The 15,262-nt window shown below is 50.4% G+C and overlaps 1 protein-coding gene across 3 annotated transcripts in view; it reads left to right on the forward strand.

Annotated features, from left to right (window-relative positions):
* Nucleotides 1-1,735: 1,735 nt before the first annotated feature.
* LOC142245681 (NACHT, LRR and PYD domains-containing protein 1b allele 3-like) overlaps nt 1,736-15,262 on the forward strand; it is a 30,082-nt gene continuing 16,555 nt past the window's right edge. For all 3 annotated transcript variants that reach the window (XM_075318607.1, XM_075318608.1, XM_075318609.1), the window contains exons 1-3: nt 1,736-1,812; nt 4,561-4,674; nt 8,759-8,811. In XM_075318607.1, the coding sequence (XP_075174722.1) occupies nt 4,585-4,674; nt 8,759-8,811 (143 nt within the window). In that variant the 5' untranslated portion in view covers nt 1,736-1,812; nt 4,561-4,584. The remainder of the gene's footprint in view (nt 1,813-4,560; nt 4,675-8,758; nt 8,812-15,262) is intronic.

Below are 15,262 nucleotides of genomic sequence, written 5' to 3' on the forward strand. Positions count from 1 at the left end.
GCATTAAGAAGGAGGAAACCCAGCGTTTGGTGATGTCCATGGGTTCCAGACTTAAGGCAGTGATTGCCTCCAAAGGATTCGCAACAAAATATTGTAAATAAAAATATTTTGTTTGGGTTTGGTTTATTTGTCCAATTACTTTTGACCTCCTAAAATGTGGAGTGTTTGTAAAGAAATGTGACAATTCCTACAATTTCTATCAGATATTTTTGTTCAAACCTTCAAATTAAACGTTACAATCTGCACTTGAATTCTGTTGTAGAGGTTTCATTTCAAATCCAATGTGGTGGCATGCAGAGCCCAACTCGCGGAAATTGTGTCACTGGCCAAAGATTTCTGGATCTAACTGTATATATTATATATATATATATATATATATATATATATATATATATATATATATATATATATATATATATATAAAGTTACCTGTCCATGAAGTTCAGGTGAGGGACAGGGGAAGTTATTGAGGGATGGGGTACAGATATAATGCAGGAACCAATCTGTGCCTAAAGGAAATCGTCCCATCATTCAGAACCAGAATTTTGCACTTGTACCCTTGATGGTTCCCTCTGTTACAGCTCCTGAGGGCGGTTGTTCCACAAATTAATAGTTCTCCCGGTTGAAGAAGCCTGGTCTCCTTTGAACCTTCTTGTTCTTTAGGGGGGTTTTGAATGGAACATCTTTTGGCTATTTCTTTGTATGGACCACTATACACTTGTAGACGTTAATCATGTTCACCCCTTAAAAACGTCTCTTTTCATTTGGTAATGTGAGTTCTCGTCCTGATGAAGGAGACACAGATCTCTGAAACGCGTTGATTTAATAAAATATCACATTCCTATATCGCCATCTGGAATTTTTTTTTTTTCGGCAGCTCGGCATTAACCCCTCGTTTCCATGACTAAATAAAAGTCTTTTTAATGCTTATATTTTCTGACTTGGGCAAATAAAGATGGTAATAGTATAAATGGCACCTTCTTCGTGGGTGGTCCTATTACAGATCATACATCCAGGGTCCAGGACCTGTACGTTTTGTCTCTGCTTTTATCACATCTCTGTGTATTATATTGGTAGAGAGAAGACAAGGGAATATACTAGCAGAGAGGAGGAAAAAATCAGCTCACCCAGGTTGATGGAGACTCCAAAGGGGTACAGGTGCACGGAAAAGGCCGGCCCGGCCAGGAAGCTCCAGGAAAGAAAAGAGGATCCAGCACCCGCGTCCAGAGTATAAATAAAACTTGATTTTATTCACATTCCATTAAAAAGTGATAGAGATCACATCCATAACTTAAAAATCCCCATGGGAAATGGTAAGACGTAGATGGTACGCGTTTCGAGCTGTGTGCTCTTAGTCCCAATCCAAGAGCACACAGCTCGAAACGCGTACCATCTATATCTTACCATTTCCCATTGGGGATTTTTATGTTATAGATGTGATCTCTATGACTTTTTAATGGAATGTGAATAAAATCAAGTTTTATTTATACTCTGGACCCGGGTGCTGGATCCTCTTTTCTTTCCAAGGGAATATCCTGTATTTCAGAATGTAGTATATAGGCGTATGTCTACCTATAATCCCCCAGAGAGGTGGCGACCCCTGATATCGTCCCCATTCCTTCTCCCAGTCCTGTGCGGGGCCAGGGAAGTGTTGTCAGACTCCTCTGTGCTAATAAGGAGGAGGAGCGCGCTGTGTCCCACCTCCACCTATCCTCTACACCTCCACCAGGAGTGACGCTGTGGGACGTGGCTCTGCTTTATCTCTATATACCCCAACAATCACGGGGCTGCTTCATTTTCTGGCTGGATCCAGTGAGTATCATTTGACTTATCTGGGGGTCTCTGGTAACAGGACGGGCCTTATGGCCTCTCACCACTGCAATCTGTGGCTGCACTTCATATCTGCCACTTTTCTAGTGTCTTCTTTCCTTATTTCTATGATTTATTAGTGGGGGCTTTACTTTATTTGTCCTTTTATGTAGTCTCGATGACAGAAGGTGCTATGTTGACCCCCTCCATGGAGGATTTGGGGCAGCATAATATATTGGGACTATGGAAAGTCACTTTGATAATCTTTATAGGCTGTGATTATGTTACATATATTCCTTTTGGCATTCATGGGGCTCTGGACTGTTATTTAGTGGGGGTACCTACGTGCCCCCCATCTAGCAGGGCTCCTAACATTTGCTAATTTTCCTACATATTAGGACATATTTACCACCGGGCTCTTTTCCTTATTATTTTGCTCGCCCCCTTCTTGCCGTGTACTCGGCTGTCGCCTGTTTATTGCGTAATCTTTTCTGTCGCTTCCATTTCCTTGTTGTTTGCTGAGATACAAGTATAGATACAAGTATTATGTCGCTGCGGTGCCCCGGGGCGTGTATATATCCTTTTTCTGCTTCAATGACTTCTTTTTTAACATTTTGCTCTTTGTGACCACCTCGCACCTGTCTACAGCGGGGGCCCCGTTAGAGCCGGCGATTAAGGGTCGTGGTGCTATGTCAGAATGTCATTACTGGAGAGGTAGAGAGATCGGCGGGGGCGTCAGTAGCGTCCGGACAGGCGTGGCGGGGTTCGATAGTTTTCTATACTAATGTTTTAATATAGTATTCAGAGTTGTGTTAACCCCTTCCTGCCTTCCACTATTTTTCCTTTTTTCATCCCTACTTTCTGATAGCTGTAATATTTGTTATTTTTCGATCATTTAAGAGCTTGTGCGTCTTTTTTCTGCAGGGTGGGTTGGATTGAGAAGTGTTAGGGAACCGATAAGCCAACAAGGATCTCCTGAGGAATGCACTGGCTCGGTGCCGAAACGGGCAGATTTACACATGAGGCAGCGCCTTCCTCAGGCTATGGAGTTAGCTCCTAATCCTCAATTGTGAGGATCTGAAACTCTTCATTAAAAAAACCAGAGAACCTACAGCTGCAAATACATATATAATCCAGAATGCTGTGCCCAGTGTGAAGAAGAAGCGTTACTTGGGGCAGTCATTCACCACTAAGTAATGTAACATGTTCAGGATCGCTCGCAGTGAGGACAGTGGCTCAGATCCAGAATCTCAGCAGCATTGGCAGCTAATGCAATGTCTAACAACTGCAGTTAATACATTTACAAGCCACAAATCACAGTGAACACACAACCATTCCTATTATAGTGACTGGGAGCGATTCACCAAGACTGGAGTGGGGTACGCTCACATTACACCAGTGCTACTGGAGTACATGGCACCAAATGCACTAAGTCTCTTCTGAGCGGTGTGTGTCTCCGTACGCCACTCCAGTCACTGACTAGAATAGCATCTCTGCCGTATGAAACACCAGCACTGACTTTAAAGTCAGACCTAATATAGCACATCCATGTAGTACATTTATGGTTGCCGTTGTTGAGGCAAGCAGTAGTAGGAGTGGACCTATGGGACCACAGGGGGAACCCGGGCTTACCCTGACATTGAAGGGGCTTAACTAAGCAACCACTAAGGTGGAAGCTAGGTACCATTCCCAGGGCAGTGACTGCAGAAACAAACACGGGTACAGTTGGGTACAGTCTCTAGTGCAGGCGGGTGCAGATGGGATGGCTGAGGTAGACAGAATGGCTGGAGCAGACATGTACGGTGAGCATGACAGAGGCCGACAGGTATCGGAAGGCCGGCACAGGAATAGGTAATGGGACAGAAGCTTGGGACCTGACAACTAACTAGCACATTGGAAAGCTGACTAAAGGTGTTACACAGGCACCTCCCCTAGTGGGTGGATGCCTTCAGTACCTATTGCCTCTCAGCCATAGCCATAGGGAAATGGTGCGCCAGTCCTTTAAGAGCAGGGCAGGTGTGCATGCCCTAAGCGCATTCCCGGAGGACCTGTGCAGTCTGCACAGGCCCATGGAGGAGGAGGCAGAGTAGGGACACACATTCTCACAAGGAAATATGGGATTCTTTACTGTAAGAGCAGTGACACTATGTAAATTAGATTTCTGCAGGTGGGACATTGATCGAGGGATTTTTTTTTCTGCCTGCCATATTTTGACCACAAATGAATTATTCATGTAAAAATGATAAAAGTAAAGAATTGATAACATGTACAAAACATAGGAGACATTGTTATCGAAAAAGTGTAAAAGTCATCCCACAGCGACAAGGTGAACCCAATCAAGATGGTCCCTAACTCTAGGGATTCACCTCGCTATGTGGCCGTGTTTTTTTGTACTCTATATTTGGGGGACTGTGGCCCTCCCTCCTCCCCTGGATTGGGCACAGGCAGGTCCTCAGGCACTAGTCCTGGTCTCTTCTATTTTGGGGCCGGGTTCGCACATAGCGAGGTGAGTTTCTACAGTTAGGGACCATCCCGACTTGTTACACCTTGTCGCGGTGGGATTGCTTTTACCCCATCCTGTTTTTTTACGTGTTACCATTTTATTTCCGTACTGCATTGTTTTTCTCTTTGTTTTTTATATATGATGATGTGTAATTAATGACAGGCCGCCTTGGTGATGTCAAGCTGAAGTGTAAAAGTAAAAACAAACTGTTCAGGTCGCCAGCGTTAGTGAGAAGGAATATTTTCTAGTTTGCAGATTGTTTTGGGCACGTAATGAAAGAGCCGTACAGAGAAACAACAGTCGGCACGTTGTCAACCAAGCTTATTGCCGGACTAAAGATGGCAGCCGGACCCCCGGTAAAGGTAAAGAAATACTATAAGACGTTCACTTACATCAGTGATTTCTACACAGTCTATATCAGTCTATATAGTAACCCCGTGGTATATAATGGGGTTTCAGTGATGGAAAACCCTAAACGCCCCATACAGGGAGGATCCCCACACAAAACATTGAGGCAGTCTCCAGCGGTACTGGTCTACTTGGTAGGAACCATAGAGATAATCTCTGCATGGAGCTTTACAGAAGATGGCAAAGGCCTCTTCTTTCCGGTAACTTTGGCCCTGCTGGACGCTCTTGTAATGCCCCTGAGGCCATTAGGGAGCTACAAGGCACTGCATCCTCACCAGGATGCAGGACCTACCCCCTAGGGTCCCAAAAGACCGGTGCCAGTAACACCAAACGCTCCAGAAAATCCCTGTTTTCTCCCCAATTCCCCCATAGAATGGTACCAGGCTACGGTTGGACCAATGGATGGCCGCCTAGAGGTGGAGCCACTCCAGTCCACTAGACGACCAGGTGGAGGGGCAGACTGTGGAGAGAGAGACAGTAGTCGGAGAGTCGGTGACAGAGTGAGGAGGCGAGCGGACTGTCTGTCCGGAGTAAAACAGTGACTTGAGGGCCCAGGCGGTTGGTTGCCAGTGGAGTGCTCCCGGAACCACGCACCAACGGGGTACAGAATCCTAGGTCAGGCAAGCGCTCCAGGCAGACCTGATAATATTTGCACAGTGAGGGGACCATCAAGGACTTCACTGACCTTGAAGTTCTGGACTCAGTAGCAAAGGGAGAACCGGGGACAGGACCAGAGACTCCGACCCCACAGGGTTCACGCTACCGTCATACGGACTGCTGTTAAGAGACTACCAGGAGAGGACCCCCAGACGCTCCAAGCCACGGGGACCCACCAACCAAAGACAAGTGCAGGGGAAAGAAGCCACCAGGTCACTAAACCAGAACCGGGATTGAGGGGTCCTGCGGTTGAGACCAGCCGGCCTCGGGTGACCAGTTTCCAGCTTACTGTGAGTAAAGGAACCAGTTACATTGAAACCCCTTGTGTGGACTACCTTCTTTCAACACCCATCCACATCACCTATCCTCTGGGGCCCGGCCCTGCTTGTCGGGGGCCTAACATCCAGGCTGCCACTAACACCAGCCCCAGCAGTGGAAACTGCAGCGGCGGCTCCATCTACATAGCCGCAAACTGCAAATGGCGTCACGTGATAAACTTTTATTTAATCTCCCTTTAAATAATCCTCTTTTCAAAAAGCACCCAGGACACGGAATCAGGCAACGGCCACCAAGTGACATTCCCCAGTTATACACTGCCCGGGACCGAGTCCCCCATAACCCTGGGTGACACACTCTTATCCTGGACGTCACGTCAGCTCCAGGTCAATCCACTGACAGTCACTCACAATCACTGTAGTGACACTTCCCAGTACACCAGCCCTGAGGCTCATCATCTCCTCTTAGGTGTGGTTGTCTGTCGCACTTTTGGCATCTCCAGTTGACCTTACCTTCTTGGGCAGCTCTCGCTTTCCATCTCTGCTCGGGGGTGATATACTCGCCTACTGTCCTGACACCACCCTCTGGATGATGATGGCTCAGTCTGGCCATATGAGTGGCTCTTACTCCCCTCCTTAGAGACAGACAAACTCTGATGGAAACCCGATGCTTTGTAACAGTGAGTATGTGGCGCCCTGGACTAGCCAGGTTGTCACAGGTACTGCAACATACACACCCCCACCCCGAGATAGGCACATCAGCCAAACACAAAACCCTTGCTGCCTCCCTCCAGGGGCTGATGTCCACACCAGGTGGGGTGGAGCCAGGCGGTTGTCCCCACCCACTGAGGATTTCACAGTCCTGGAGGCAGGAACAGTAGTCAGTTCAGTTAGGGAAGTGAAAGTGGAAGGAGTGTCTGCTGGTGTCTGGGTGCGTGGCCCAGGTACTGACAGCAAGGTTGGCAGACGGTGGTAGCCGTCTGCAGGAGAGGCGAATCAACGCGGAACCGTAGGACCGGGGTCGGGCGGTGGGCCGCCGGTACCGAACCGGGGAGCGAAGTGAAGCCAGCACACACAGGCAGGGCCTGCGGACCCTGACCAGGCTTGGAGCCGCCGAAAAGGTCAAATCCGTTAGTGACCGGAACCCCAAGGGTTTCTTAACAGCCAAGACCTGATAGAAGGCAACCGTCCAACCAGCAGAAGGGAATACAGCTACCGCCAAAAGCTAGGATCTCAAGGGCCAGAGCCTGCGGGCAAAAGGGCTCCTCCGACACATACGCTGGGGAGCGGGTTACCGGTGGGAAGCCACCGGAGCCGTTCAAACACACAGGTGCAGGAAAAGGCAGCCATCACCAACCGTCCGGGAGAAGTCACAGCAGCCGGCTGCGGGACCCGTCCATCCAGCCGTTTGGTTTACCAGAGACTTTGTGCATATTTGTGGCTGAGTGAGTACAACCGTGCCATCCGGCACCGCGCTGCGCTGTCCCTGCGACCCTGCACCTCACCAACCCTGCCTCCCCATCACCTCACCGGGCCCCGGGACCACCAACCCCTACCCACGGAGGGGGAAAACAACATCCCAGCTGCTCCCTACCATCGCTCCCGGGATCCCCGTCACCAGCAGCGGTGGTGCCCATCTTCACCACAACCCGTGGGTGGCGTCACGGACTCAAATCCCCCAACAAACTACCCCTTTCACTCACGGGCGAGGAGCGCCGCTCGAGTCACCGGATCCGGCTCACCGCTCGAGCCACCGGGCAGCAGCAGCAGCGCCGGACCCAAGCGTTAGCGAGTGCAGCGCCCCGCCACCCGCGATAAGTACACTTGTCCTTTACTGCATGGCAGGCACGATGATGGCATGGAGATCCAGCCTGCCTTCCTGCCCTCTGTCACTGACCACAAATAGAAGGAAACCGACACCTAAATCCACTTTGCTATACTCAGCGCTGGCTTACACTGGTTGCCCATGCATACAGCTCTGCAAAGTCTCCACACACCTAATGGCCTTGTCCATAAGCTCCCAAAACGTCTTCTTGGGTGAGGATCCCCCTACAACAAAGGTCTTCCCAGTCCCAAACACCCTCACAATGTAAACTGTCATGGGGGTGTCACGGGTGACAGGTAATCATGGTGTTTCGGGCCATAGAAGGTTGCAGTGTTTGGCTGTGCAGAATGCTCCTGACTTTCCATTGTTCCTGCTGTCAGTATTCATTGGTATAGGTAGCTTTCCTGCTGGATTCATCTCTCTTCCTTTTGGACTCAGCAGGAGCTCGCCTTAGTATTCCCTTGGTGTTTAAATATCCTTCCTTCTTTTGCACTGTGCTGGTGATATTTTCAGTTCTTGCATGCTGAGGTTGCAAGCAGTAGTATCGTTGCTGAAAGCTCTGCTGAACTTCTACCTGAGTCATCTGTAGATAGGTAGTTCATGCTTTTCCCCCTTTGTTCCCCCTTGTGTCTTCTTTAGTTGTTTAGTGGGGTTGACAAAGAGCTCATCCCATCCGTTCCCAATTTAGGGCCCAGCACTAGGGATATCTGGGGACAGGTATCCGGCTCGGCGCATAGGTTCTGCACTTATCAAGGGTGGTGAGTGACCCTAGGGACCAGCTGTAGGTTCGGTCATGGGTCATCATCTCCCCCTTCTCTAGACACAGGTTTCCCTTTCACCACGCGCTTGGTACTTGGTACTTCCTTGTACCATAAACATTGGATATTCAGAGCACGTCGCCCAACAACGTCACATAAGTGCAATGACAAGTCCTTCACACGGAAATTAGAAAACAATTAAAAAAAGCTATGTATGAATGTTTTATCACCCGATTAACAGGAATGGCTTTTTCAGCAAGTTATAACCGCTTCCTTTACATACGATTTATTGAAATGATCCGTTCTATAATGTGACACCAGTCAGCGTGGTGCACGGTGCGGTTACACCACCATTATATGTCATCTTCTTTGTGTCCCCCGGAGGTGAACCACTGATGACCCATGTGTGGTCCTATCATTCTAGTGAGACGTGTGAGAGCGACATTGCTCAGCTTCAGATGTACGACATATACTTTTATCGATGCAACTTCATTCATTTTTGATATTTTCTTTCCTGACTTAGGTCAATGGTCCTTCTGGTTTAACCCCACAAGTCATCGGCCACAACACATACAGGTAACGGTAGGCAACGACCCAAAGAGATTTCACTTTGTTTCCCAATGGGTTTGTACAAATTATGGGCAACATTAAAGGTGGAAAAAGTTCTGAAATTATTCTTAATGATTTTTTTACATGACGTGAGACCCATGATAAATCCCCCCCCCCCCCCATAAATGCTTAAAATGCTTAGACTTATTTAGTGCAACCTCTGCAGAGAACGTAACCCTGCAAGTCCAGATGTTGCCTGGAAAGTTACTTATCAAGTTCTAAAATGTTATCGTGGTTGAATGTAAAGAAATGTCCCTATCTGGCCTTTCCTTTTGCAATTATTTTACTATTGGGGCACATTTATAGGCCAGAAATCTGGGGACCACTGCTGGGCACATGTCTTACTGTCAGACCAGAGATCTGGGGACCACTGCTGGGCACATGTCTTACTGTCAGACCAGAGATCTGGGGACCACTGCTGGGCACATGTTTTACTGTCAGACCAGAGATCTGGGGACCACTGCTGGACACATGTCTTACTGTCAGACCAGAGATCTGGGGACCACTGCTGGGCACATGTCTTTCTGTCAGACCAGAGATCTGGGGACCACTGCTGGGCACATGTCTTTCTGTCAGACCAGAGATCTGGGGACCACTGCTGGGCACATGTCTTTCTGTCAGACCAGAGATCTGGAGACCACTGCTGGGCACATGTCTTTCTGTCAGACCAGAGATCTGGGGACCACTGCTGGGCACATGTCTTTCTGTCAGACCAGAGATCTGGGGACCACTGCTGGGCACAAGTCTTTCTGTCAGACCAGAGATCTGGGGACCACTGCTGGGCACATGTCTTACTGTCAGACCAGAGATCTGGGGACCACTGCTGGGCACATGTCTTACTGTCAGACCAGAGATCTGGGGACCACTGCTGGGCACATGTCTTTCTGTCAGACCAGAGATCTGGGGACCACTGCTGGGCACAAGTCTTTCTGTCAGACCAGAGATCTGGGGACCACTGCTGGGCACATGTCTTACTGTCAGACCAGAGATCTGGGGACCACTGCTGGGCACATGTCTTACTGTCAGACCAGAGATCTGGGGACCACTGCTGGGCACATGTCTTACTGTCACACCAGAGATCTGGGGACCACTGCTGGGCACATGTCTTACTGTCAGACCAGAGATCTGGGGACCACTGCTGGGCACATGTTTTACTGTCAGACCAGAGATCTGGGGACCACTGCTGGGCACATGTCTTTCTGTCAGACCAGAGATCTGGGGACCACTGCTGGGCACATGTCTTACTGTCAGACCAGAGATCTGGGGACCACTGCTGGGCACAAGTCTTTCTGTCAGACCAGAGATCTGGGGACCACTGCTGGGCACATGTCTTACTGTCAGACCAGAGATCTGGGGACCACTGCTGGGCACATGTCTTACTGTCAGACTAGAGATCTGGGGACCACTGCTGGGCACATGTCTTTCTGTCAGACCAGAGATCTGGGGACCACTGCTGGGCACATGTCTTACTGTCAGACCAGAGATCTGGGGACCACTGCTGGGCACAAGTCTTTCTGTCAGACCAGAGATCTGGGGACCACTGCTGGGCACATGTCTTACTGTCAGACCAGAGATCTGGGGACCACTGCTGGGCACATGTCTTACTGTCAGACCAGAGATCTGGGGACCACTGCTGGGCACATGTCTTACTGTCAGACCAGAGATCTGGGGACCACTGCTGGGCACATGTCTTTCTGTCAGACCAGAGATCTGGGGACCACTGCTGGGCACATGTCTTTCTGTCAGACCAGAGATCTGGGGACCACTGCTGGGCACATGTCTTACTGTCAGACCAGAGATCTGGGGACCACTGCTGGGCACATGTCTTTCTGTCAGACCAGAGATCTGGAGACCACTGCTGGGCACATGTCTTTCTGTCAGACCAGAGATCTGGGGACCACTGCTGGGCACATGTCTTTCTGTCAGACCAGAGATCTGGGGACCACTGCTGGCCACATGTCTTTCTGTCAGACCAGAGATCTGGGGACCACTGCTGGGCACATGTCTTACTGTCAGACCAGAGATCTGGGGACCACTGCTGGGCACATGTCTTACTGTCAGACCAGAGATCTGGGGACCACTGCTGGGCACAAGTCTTTCTGTCAGACCAGAGATCTGGGGACCACTGCTGGGCACATGTCTTTCTGTCAGACCAGAGATCTGGGGACCACTGCTGGCCACATGTCTTTCTGTCAGACCAGAGATCTGGGGACCACTGCTGGGCACATGTCTTACTGTCAGACCAGAGATCTGGGGACCACTGCTGGGCACATGTCTTTCTGTCAGACCAGAGATCTGGGGACCACTGCTGGGCACATGTCTTACTGTCAGACCAGAGATCTGGGGACCACTTCTGGGCACAAGTCTTTCTGTCAGACCAGAGATCTGGGGACCACTGCTGGGCACATGTCTTTCTGTCAGACCAGAGATCTGGGGACCACTGCTGGGCACATGTCTTACTGTCAGACCAGAGATCTGGGGACCACTGCTGGGCACATGTCTTTCTGTCAGACCAGAGATCTGGGGACCACTGCTGGACACATGTCTTTCTGTCAGACCAGAGATCTGAGGACCACTGCTGGGCACATGTCTTTCTGTCAGACCAGAGATCTGGGGACCACTGCTGGGCACATGTCTTACTGTCAGACCAGAGATCTGGGGACCACTGCTGGGCACATGTCTTTCTGTCAGACCAGAGATCTGGGGACCACTGCTGGGCACATGTCTTTCTGTCAGACCAGAGATCTGGGGACCACTGCTGGGCACAAGTCTTTCTGTCAGACCAGAGATCTGGGGACCACTGCTGGGCACATGTCTTACTGTCAGACCAGAGATCTGGGGACCACTGCTGGGCACATGTCTTACTGTCAGACCAGAGATCTGGGGACCACTGCTGGGCACATGTCTTACTGTCAGACCAGAGATCTGGGGACCACTGCTGGGCACAAGTCTTTCTGTCAGACCAGAGATCTGGGGACCACTGCTGGGCACATGTCTTTCTGTCAGACCAGAGATCTGGGGACCACTGCTGGGCACATGTCTTACTGTCAGACCAGAGATCTGGGGACCACTGCTGGGCACATGTCTTACTGTCAGACCAGAGATCTGGGGACCACTGCTGGGCACATGTCTTACTGTCAGACCAGAGATCTGGGGACCACTGCTGGGCACATGTTTTACTGTCAGACCAGAGATCTGGGGACCACTGCTGGGCACAAGTCTTTCTGTCAGACCAGAGATCTGGGGACCACTGCTGGGCACATGTCTTACTGTCAGACCAGAGATCTGGGGACCACTGCTGGGCACATGTCTTTCTGTCAGACCAGAGATCTGGGGACCACTGCTGGGCACATGTCTTACTGTCAGACCAGAGATCTGGGGACCACTACTGGGCACAAGTCTTTCTGTCAGACCAGAGATCTGGGGACCACTGCTGGGCACATGTCTTACTGTCAGACCAGAGATCTGGGGACCACTGCTGGGCACATGTCTTTCTGTCAGACCAGATATCTGGGGACCACTGCTGGGCACATGTCTTACTGTCAGACCAGAGATCTGGGGACCACTGCTGGGCACATGTCTTTCTGTCAGACCAGAGATCTGGGGACCACTGCTGGGCACATGTCTTTCTGTCAGACCAGAGATCTGGGGACCACTGCTGGGCACATGTCTTTCTGTCAGACCAGAGATCTGAGGACCACTGCTGGGCACATGTCTTTCTGTCAGACCAGAGATCTGGGGACCACTGCTGGGCACATGTCTTACTGTCAGACCAGAGATCTGGGGACCACTGCTGGGCACATGTCTTTCTGTCAGACCAGAGATCTGGGGACCACTGCTGGGCACATGTCTTTCTGTCAGACCAGAGATCTGGGGACCACTGCTGGGCACATGTCTTACTGTCAGACCAGAGATCTGGAGACCACTGCTGGGCACATGTCTTTCTGTCAGACCAGAGATCTGGGGACCACTGCTGGGCACATGTCTTTCTGTCAGACCAGAGATCTGGGGACCACTGCTGGGCACATGTCTTACTGTCAGACCAGAGATCTGGGGACCACTGCTGGGCACATGTCTTACTGTCAGACCAGAGATCTGGGGACCACTGCTGGGCACATGTCTTACTGTCAGACCAGAGATCTGGGGACCACTGCTGGGCACATGTCTTTCTGTCAGACCAGAGATCTGGGGACCACTGCTGGGCACAAGTCTTTCTGTCAGACCAGAGATCTGGGGACCACTGCTGGGCACATGTCTTTCTGTCAGACCAGAGATCTGGGGACCACTGCTGGGTACATGTCTTTCTGTCAGACCAGAGATCTGGGGACCACTGCATGGTACATGTCTTACTGTCAGACCAGAAATCTGGGGACCACTGCTGGGCACATGTCTTACTGTCAGACCAGAGATCTGGGGACCACTGCTGGGTACATGTCTTACTGTCAGACCAGAGATCTGGGGACCACTGCTGGGCACAAGTCTTTCTGTCAGACCAGAGATCTGGAGACCACTGCTGGGCACAAGTCTTTCTGTCAGACCAGAGATCTGGAGACCACTGCTGGGCACATGTCTTACTGTCAGACCAGAGATCTGGGGACCACTGCTGGGCACATGTCTTACTGTCAGACCAGAGATCTGGAGACCACTGCTGGGCACATGTCTTACTGTCAGACCAGAGATCTGGGGACCACTGCTGGGCACATGTCTTACTGTCAGACCAGAGATCTGAGGACCACTGCTGGGCACATGTCTTTCTGTCAGACCAGAGATCTGGGGACCACTGCTGGGCACATGTCTTTCTGTCAGACCAGAGATCTGGGGACCACTGCTGGGCACATGTCTTACTGTCAGACCAGAGATCTGGAGACCACTGCTGGGCACATGTCTTACTGTCAGACTAGAGATCTGGGGACCACTGCTGGGCACATGTCTTACTGTCAGACCAGAGATCTGAGGACCACTGCTGGGCACATGTCTTTCTGTCAGACCAGAGATCTGGGGACCACTGCTGGGCACATGTCTTAAGGCTGCTTTACACGAGTCGATCTATTGTGCGATGCATCGTTGGGGTCACGGATTTTGTGACGCACTTCCGTCATTCGTAACGACATCTCCTCATGTGACAGCTCCTTGCGAGTTCAACCGATGCCTAATCGTTTGAAATTCGGCCATCGTGTACACATCGTTTAATTCCATAAAATCGGTCAGTTTAGTCTTAATGAACGACACATTGCAAAGTGTGACACCGTGTAATCGGCCATCCTCGTAGTTGTTTGTGACGTCAGTAAACGTTCAGGGCGTATTTGTGGTTGTAAATAATCACGCCTAATCTAATCGGATTGGTTGTAGCAGATGCGTTTTGATTGGTTATTACTGTTAACAAAGACAGGCGCAGAAGCGAAACTATATATATGGTATGTAACCAATCAACCACATTAGCAGAACTGGATTGAGCAGGTCAGAAGAATTCAGGGCGTGCAACAATCCAGACAACGTCACGGAGGGCTGTATAGTTTGCCTAATTACGCCCATGCAAAAGACAGATTGACCAAAGGAAAACATGTGTGAAGCCTTTTGGACGTCCGCCATGGCCAATCAATATATCGATGAGCGCTTTGAGGTCATTCGACAACACTCAACGTGTGACACATGGACAAATACCTATCAGCGATACAAAAAAAAAAAATACTTTGCCAAATAAATCGCACGATTGATTGACTCGTGTAAAGCAGCCTTTACTGTCAGACCAGAGATCTGGGGACCACTGCTGGGCACATGTCTTACTGTCAGACCAGAGATCTGGGGACCACTGCTGGGCACATGTCTTTCTGTCAGACCAGAGATCTGGGGACCACTGCTGGGCACATGTCTTACTGTCAGACCAGAGATCTGGGGACCACTGCTGGGCACATGTCTTTCTGTCAGACCAGAGATCTGGGGACCACTGCTGGGCACATGTCTTACTGTCAGACCAGAGATCTGGGGACCACTGCTGGGCACATGTCTTACTGTCAGACCAGAGATCTGGGGACCACTGCTGGGCACATGTCTTACTGTCAGACCAGAGATCTGGGGACCACTGCTGGGCACAAGTCTTTCTGTCAGACCAGAGATCTGGGGACCACTGCTGGGCACATGTCTTTCTGTCAGACCAGAGATCTGGGGACCACTGCTGGGCACATGTCTTACTGTCAGACCAGAGATCTGGGGACCACTGCTGGGCACATGTCTTACTGTCAGACCAGAGATCTGGGGACCACTGCTGGGCACATGTCTTTCTGTCAGACCAGAGATCTGGGGACCACTGCTGGGCATATGTCTTACTGTCAGACCAGAGATCTGGGGACCACTGCTGGGCACATGTCTTACTGTCAGACCAGAGATCTGGGGACCACTGCTGGGCACATGTCTTACTGTC

The sequence above is a fragment of the Anomaloglossus baeobatrachus genome, chromosome 7, assembly GCF_048569485.1.
Source record: "Anomaloglossus baeobatrachus isolate aAnoBae1 chromosome 7, aAnoBae1.hap1, whole genome shotgun sequence".
Classification (NCBI taxonomy): domain Eukaryota; kingdom Metazoa; phylum Chordata; class Amphibia; order Anura; family Aromobatidae; genus Anomaloglossus; species Anomaloglossus baeobatrachus.